Below are 8,280 nucleotides of genomic sequence, written 5' to 3' on the forward strand. Positions count from 1 at the left end.
AGGAGGTTAAGTGACTTGCTCAGGGTCTTTCAATGAGTCAGTGGCTGAGGTGGGATTTGAACCAGGGACCTCCTGGTTACAAGCCCTTTTCTTTAACCACTGGACCACACAGCCTCCTATGTATTGGGACAGATGCATAAGAAAACATGGGGAGGATTTAAAAAATGTTACTACCTAGGAATGCAGAGCTACTGAGAGTGGGGCATTTAACCCTGAATCTAAAACCATCCCATCTTCAAATACATGCAAAAAACTTAAATGAGCAATCTGTCTAATGAGTGCTGTGGTATCTATATAGTATCCATTTGCATCCAATGCACAAATGGGTATGACATACAGTACAACATTAAAAGACTGGTACGACATGAATGCATACTGTTGACTGAAACAGGGTTTTAAGCTGTGCAGAATACATTGTTATGCAGTTTCTCAAAACTCAAAAGAACATAATAAATGGAGCACAAAACATCACATAAGGAATTCTAGGAATCCAAGTTCAGGAGGTTCCAAGGTTAATTAGTCTTCAAAGACAAAGGAATCATGAGTCAAGCTGAAATATTAATGCTTTTTATTTTTTAACTCTCATTTTTGCAAGGGAAACAAGCTACATAAGGTCACCTAAAAATCACAAATGTCCTGCAAGGATTTACTGTATGCGCATGTTCTTTAAAAGTATCTTTTTCCTTGTTGTTATGAGCGTAAAATGATCTGTTTAATCTGTTGTACTAAACTTGGAGCCTCCTACAACATTCGGTTTGTCAGCAAAAAGCAAAAAGCAAACATGGATTTATACGCCAACATGGATTTATTACCTGTATTAGGTCCCTGAAATGCCCCAAGCTTTGGGAAAAAAAGCAAAAGTCACTTGTTATGTATTCACATCTATTTGTAATAATGTGTTATATTCACATCTATCTATATATCTCGAAAGCTACTTGTATTTATAGCTATATCTATATTCACAGGGTGATTATAAAGTAAGTTTACCATGGTGAGTTGATGTTTTCACTGAATTTCGGTTCTAGCCCGGGCGAGTCTAATTTCATCCAACGGTTCAAAATCGATGCTGGGCAAATCTGGTTTGCCCATTCCATTAATTTGGGCGAGTCTAGTTTCGTCCAATGCTTCAACTAAGTTAAAAGTAAAAAAGTCTTGCTCCTCCGTACGCGTAGGCAAACTCACCACGTGGGTAAAACTATCAATAACTCAATTAGTCAGTACCCAATAAGGCATTACAAGGGAACTGAGCGGAAAAGCTACTAGAAAGTGATAAATCAATTACAAAGTGCTAGTCGACAATATATAAAACCCGTGCACTAATCAAATCAAAGTGTACAGTTATAAAAATAAAACATACAAGTGACAAATAAATACGTGAAATATAAAAGGAGGCATTATTGACACTGTTACAATCTTAACTACCTTTTAATGAAGATGAAACAAAAGAACATTTGAACACGAACAATTAACATATTGTCTCTCTGTTGTGTGTGTGTGTGTGTGTGTGTGGCGAGTTTGCCTGAGTGTATGGAGGAGCGAGACTTTTTTACTTTTAACTTTTTGGGAGCGAGAGCTAATAAAGAGTGGTTTTAAGTGCCATTAAAACCATCCTTGATGTCCTGCCATTCTGCACTGCCGCTGGAAACCCAGAACACCGTCACTACATTGTTGTCAAAAGTGGAGGCGAGGCAGGCACCCCAGCATGCACTTGGAAGCTGGCAGGGGAGAGTGTAGAAATGCAACACTAGATTCGCCCAGCATCGATTTTGAAGCGTTGGACAAAACTAGACTCGCCCAGGCTAGCCCCGAAATTCACTGTAAATTGTTTATAATATGGGTTTTGTCCAGTCGTATTTTTCAAGTTCTGGGCCAATCTAGATTCGCCTGATTGGACACGGACGAGTGCCAAAAAAAAAGTGGTAACTTCGGGATTCGCCCAGAAGCCCTTGGTGAAACTAGATTGGCCCGGGCAAAACTAGACTCGCCAGACCACTGGGTTTCGCCCTTAACATATATATATAAAAAACATGAATACTATAGTTTTAAACTTATAAAAGTTTACCATGGTATTTTTGCTTTTCCCATGGTTATACTATGCATTTACCATAGTTTATCCTGGATTGCCATGTTTATAACTATTCTTTACAGTGCTTAACTATGTTTTACCATGCTTTTAGCTATGCTTTATTACATATAAGAGTTAGTATCTACATTATGTATATACATTAAAAACATATGCTGTTATTTCTCTTCACAGAGTAAGTTAACTCTGCTCAAAACAGCAGACTGCTATTAAAATCATTGGTCAAATGTATGCATATATAATAAAAATGAAGGCTAGAACAATGAAACAATTTCATTTCAGGGTTATCTTTCTGCATAACTACAGTGTCAGATGAGTTTCAGAACTCCTTCAATGTAAATGTTGACCCAGCTGTTGCTGAAACATTCTAAAATGTAAAGAGCACATGAACGTTTGCAGCATCTCCAGTTACTGGAATACCTGATAACATAATGTATCGCTTCCTTAGATGAGGTAATGGCAGCACCCAAACTTGTACAGAAAGGGGCAACTCACTTTACATTAGAGAGAGAGAACCCCCAACTAGCCAGCAGGTAGAATGCATAATGTTTGTGTTCCATAAATAATCATGTTACAATCATACAACCCCCACCACTGAACATTGCACACACCACTGAGTGTACAATGATCAATTGTGCATAAGAATGTCCTTACCAAGTTCCATCACAATTGGAAAAGCGGTTGCCTAAATGTATTTTAAATGTTAAGAGCAAAATACACTATTACAGACATCAGTACTTTCTAAGATCAAACTGCGGTTTGTGGAACCGTGACGAGGAAGCATGGCTGCTCAGACCTTGTGCTGTGGCAGGATTAACGAGTGTCAGCCAAGTCAAAAACTGTACCATCTAAAGCAAAAGGATAAAGGGGCTTGATATTATTAAGAATGTTGTTCTGTAATTAATGTGCAAGACACTTTAAACTGTGGAATACAAAGAGTTGTAATAGATAATGTTCATTGCAGGGCCAAAATTACGACATTAGAGGAAGAGAAACTTGAAACTTGAAAAAAAAAAGGTGCATGAAGTTAATTGTGTAGGTTTCTGTGTGGTAGTGTGGTAGCCTCTTTTCATTAATGCAGGACGAGAATCACAGACCTGAATCAGTTGTTCTCTATAAATGGAGAGGGTTGGCTCAGGCCAATCACTGTCTGCTCACACACACATTCCTGTCTATAAATCAGATACATAAGAATGGGAGCCTGTCTGCAGTGTGTTTACATTCAGAACTATTGAACAAGCCCAGCAGCACTGCAGCTGGCTGTCCACTGAGATTCAAAATTGTTCGTACCGCTGCAAATGTTTATACTGTAGAAGTATATAAGGTTGTTAGGAGAACATGACTAAAAACAAACAGGGATGATTTCACTATTTATGGTGTTTGCAGTCATTCTACGTGGTTATGTGTTCTGCTAATCCAAGATTGAGTTAGTATAATTTAATCCAAGATTGAGTTAGTATCATTTAAAACAAGATTGAGTTATCATTTCTCTAAATCTGTGTTTAGCTGGCCTGTACTGTGACTGAACATACTTCCTCATCATTCCTTTCAATCATGTGACAGTGTAACCTGCCAGCCACACCTACTCTACATACATACACACACAACTATAAATAAATAAATAAAACAAATAAATAAATATAATAAAGCCCAGAAGCAGTTTGTTATAGACGCTTCCATCCCAGCTTCTCTGGATTGAACCGTCGGCCCAAATGTTGATCGGAGCAAATGTTTCTTCATCCCTGCTGCAATCTGGCTCATGCTGTGTCTCAAGCAACAAATATATGGCTAAACAGAATAAACTGAAACGTTCCTTGTGGAAGTGAAACCTTCACGCAGACGTGGCTGTTTGTTATTTCGTTATTTTAAGAACGGCCATCATGCATTTTGTCATGCATCCTGAGGTGGGTCGCTGGGACCCGGGTCAACCCTGGTATGACCTAGGTAAGTGGTTTCATACTATGCAGGACTGTGACCCGGGTAGCCAGAACCCGGGTAGGAGTGCCAGTGTGAAAGGGCCTTAAGTGAGGCTGGCTGGAGTTGAAAGGCCACATTGTCAAATGAATTGGACGGTATGAGGGAAGGTTGTTTAGTCCCTGCAGGATTCTTCAGATAAGCGTGAAGGAAGCTCAGGTCCAGCTTTCTGTACATATTAGAGGGAACTAAATGCAATGGAATAGGTTTTATCAGCTCAATTAAATCAATAAATCTTCATGAGGCAATTATATAACTCATTTAGAAACAGAAACTGGTTATTTTCCTGCTAAAAATGTTTTACTGCCTGGCTTGTTTGTTTGTAAAGCACCTCCTCTCCTCCCAGTGACCTGAGCTGGGACTGATGTGCCAGCCCGTTAACTGGAACTCACCTGAGCTGGGACTGATGTGCCAGCCCGTTAACTGGAACTCACCTGAGCTGGGACTGATGTGCCAGCCCGTTAACTGGAACTCACCTGAGCTGGGACTGATGTGCCAGCCCATTAACTGGAACTCACCTGAGCTGGGACTGATGTGCCAGCCCGTTAACTGGAACTCACCTGAGCTGGGACTGATGTGCCAGCCCGTTAACTGGAACTCAGTTACCATGGCATCATTACTTATGACAGACCGTTTCTGCTCCATTCCCAATCATTGGATAGTTAAAGTTTCTTTTTTATGTACAACACTACCCTTAAAACGCGTACTGGGACACCAACATGCTGTACAAAACAAACCCCAATCAATCAGCGCTGGAGGCCTTAAAAGCTATATTTTTAAAAAATGCCACGTGGAAAAAAAACCTGCTTTCACGTTTGATGCATACTTGCTGTTTTACTGCAGACCGCATCAACAGATCAGCAAAACCTTCTGCCGATTGGGATTTATCAATCTAATTAGCTAATCAGAACTGTATAGGAGGGTGTGCCAGCCCCGGGAAATGAATCTGCTGGGGAAGTCTCTGGAGACAAATGTTTTAAAAAAATTAATTAAAACAGCATTACTATTTGCCGTCACTATTGTAAAAGCAGCTGTCTAAATGTATTTTAAATATTCAGAGCGAAATACACTAATACAGACATCAGTGCTTTCTATGATCAAATACACTGAACAGTCTGCAACACGGAGAGAGTTCGGATAACGTGGCTCATCACCTGATCCTGTTTATTTATTTTGACTCACGGTTCAATAAATTTTTTTTAATTATTACCAGGAAAATACCCATTGAGACTCATCACTTATTAACAGTGGAGACTGAAGTGCACTCTTCAGATACAAACACTGTGCACTGTATGGTTTAGAAACAGCCTGCTCTAACTTAAGTCTCGGGGTCAAAATTCAGATGGCTCCGTAACCCATGTAACAGACGCTAAACTGAAAATTAGAAAAATATAAATGTATAATTTAAAACAGAAAACTGTATAAAGTGCACAGGGCTATTATTTTTAATAGTTTTGTTGTATAAATGCTGTCTCCTAGAACTTTTTTTTTTTAGATATTACTTAACGTTTTAACATAGTATAATTGTTATTCTAATCGCTCTGCGCAAACACACCGCATTATCTTGGTATAGTCACGTCGGTAGGTAGCGTAAAGTTTCGTAAACTCAGGCACCAGGAGGCTCAGCAGTGGATACATTGGAATATGTTCCTTTGCTATTTAACAAGTTTCCATGAGTGTATATCAGGCTATAGAATACTATATATATATATATATATATATATATATATATATATATATATATATATATATATATACATATACATATATATATATATACATATATATATATATATATATATATATATATATATATATATATTATACACTGTACTTCAGAATACTGTAATCTGCCAAGTGTTTAACCTGTAGTACTTTGTATTTAATCATATCCTGATGTAACTATCTCTATTTAATCATATCCTGATGTAACTATCACTATTATCTGCTGTATTATTGAATTGTGGTTTGTCACACTTGTACTTTGCTTGAACAAAAGTTATTGTATTTCTTGCTCTTATTGTATTACTTGTATTGTAACACTTGAAATGTATTTGCTTAAGATTGTAAGTCGCCCTGGATAAGGGCGTCTGCTAAGAAATAAATTATATTATATTATATATATATATATATATATATATATATATATATATATATATATATATATATATAATATTATATATTATATATATATATATATATATATATATATATATATATATATATATATATATATATATATATATATATATATATATAACACGTTTAACTGTGTCAAGTCTGTGCAGCGCTTTGGATGACCAAGAAATCTTGCCCTTCTCTGTCACTTGACAACCTTCCATGATTGAAGCAATCCATAATTAATAGGGTATGGTAAGGTTACTGGAACGAGTGTAGCCATTGTCTGAAGAACAGATTTCACTTAACATTAAAAACGAAACCCAACTGCTTCAAAAACCACCGAATGACGTTAAACAAACACATTATTTATTATAATAAGATTTAAAACCATAACTATACCCATTATCATAACATAATAATATGATAACGTGTTTAAAAACTGCAGTGCAGGCCAATAAAAAAAAAAAAAAACAAAAAAAAACATCAAAAAGCAAAATAAATCGCAACCACTAACCCTAAGTATTATTACAGTCAGCCTGAACCGACATACAATTTGAATGCATTATATTTATAGCTACTTGGCAAATAATGAATTGCCTTTGTTCACGCAACACATATGAATGAATGAAGCACATAGCCTTTGGACCTGACTGAAGTTCTGAACTAAACAATAACAAAAACAGAATTATCAGGTGCGGTTTACTAGGTTTGGCAATATTAAAGAAGTCTTACTGCGTAGAAACGATTCCCCTCCCGCTGCTTATATAATGACTGCGGCCTTTCTTTTTTCCCGATGTTTTAGAGGAACTCGGATTTTCTGGTACATGGAAACAGTTGCGGATGATACTCCCTCCTGCAGCAGTGCAATGAGCCGAGCCGAGCTGAGCTGAGCCCAGCGCGTGGGGGTGGGGCGGATACATCACGGGCATGACAGGTTCAATGACGTAATTAAAGAGCCAGCAACACGTTTGCAAGATTCTTCATCTTACAGAGCGTTTTGTTAAACCACTGTATTCTGCCGCAGTTTTCCAAGGATACCCTTATAAACAACTATGTAAGTGTTTCAGTCTTTGTAAAGATAAAGATGTCAGACTAGCCAATCTATATAAATCCCAATGAACAGAATAACCCAAACTGAATAGAAATCTCAATGCAGAACGGTACAAGGACCCAGTTTTCTTAAGACCGTGGTGGTAGATACTCTATAAATAATAGCCAGATAGGCAATCAGAGGCAAACCTGTACTCCAAATCACCGATTTTCTTGTTTGTACTAAAAAACAGGACTAATGTCTATAAAAAATAACCCATTTTCAGTTTTCGTTTTAAGAAACCTCTATAGAGTTTTCTATTTTAAAATGTAACATAATCAAGAGATGTATTTTTTGTAAACATCATGACCCACTACATATTTAATGAGAGGGCTGGTCTGTTTACGTGACCTGCAAACCATTGCTATTGAGAAGTCAGTGTGTAGAAGCAGTAGAACATGGCTTTGTCTAATTGTTCCAACACTCTGAACATCCACTGCATGTGGAATAGAATCTTACACTTGCTCTCTCTCAAGTTAATCAAAACCAGCCTTCAATAGCTCTGCCTTTCAAGTGCCACTTCTCTGAATAATATGGGTCCTATCACTTTCACCATGAAGATAAATCAAGCTCTTTCAAGCTTCCAAAAAGAGAAGTTCAAAGTTGTTTTAACCCACACAGCCAAATAGCCTAACTTGTCTCACTTGTGAGGGTAAACGTAAATCAGAAAGAGGAGGGCATCACACAACTCGGCACTGCTGGTTACACATGTAATCTGCAGGTTACACACATATCAAGCCCCTCTGTTTGGTCTGGACGTTAGATGTCAGGAAACGATAGTTAGGTGGTTCAGTATCCAGTTTTTAGTATCAGAACCAATCAAATCCCACAATCTAGACATTCTAGCAACTGACCAGCAATGACTATAGCGATAGTGTTGCTGACTTGTTCCTTTGTAAAAACAAAGGACATCTTTCCATGTTCCAACTATCATGCAGGCCAAAGGGAAGTGACATTGTTTAGGAAAGGAAGTGTGTTTTGGGAGCCGATTCCTGCATGGGGAAACAATATG

General features: G+C 37.6%; 1 protein-coding gene across 3 annotated transcripts in view; it reads right to left on the bottom strand.

Annotated features, from left to right (window-relative positions):
* The window catches only part of LOC117411200 (calpain-1 catalytic subunit-like), a 27,280-nt gene extending 20,088 nt beyond the window's left edge, over window positions 1-7,192 (bottom strand). Inside the window, exons 1-2 of one of the 3 annotated variants that reach the window (XM_034018490.3) lie at window positions 6,911-7,046; window positions 813-840 (exon numbers count right to left, since the gene is read on the bottom strand). Coding sequence is in view for 2 of the 3 variants with exons in the window: in XM_034018489.3 (XP_033874380.3) it covers window positions 6,911-7,107 (197 nt within the window). In the remaining variant the exon portion in view is untranslated. Of the gene's footprint in view, window positions 1-812; window positions 841-6,910 lie in introns of all 3 variants that reach the window. The other 2 variants (XM_034018489.3, XM_034018491.3) reach the window with 2 other exon arrangements.
* Between the last annotated feature and the right edge of the window lie 1,088 nt (window positions 7,193-8,280).

Source organism: Acipenser ruthenus, chromosome 6 (genome assembly GCF_902713425.1).
Source record: "Acipenser ruthenus chromosome 6, fAciRut3.2 maternal haplotype, whole genome shotgun sequence".
NCBI lineage: Eukaryota > Metazoa > Chordata > Actinopteri > Acipenseriformes > Acipenseridae > Acipenser > Acipenser ruthenus.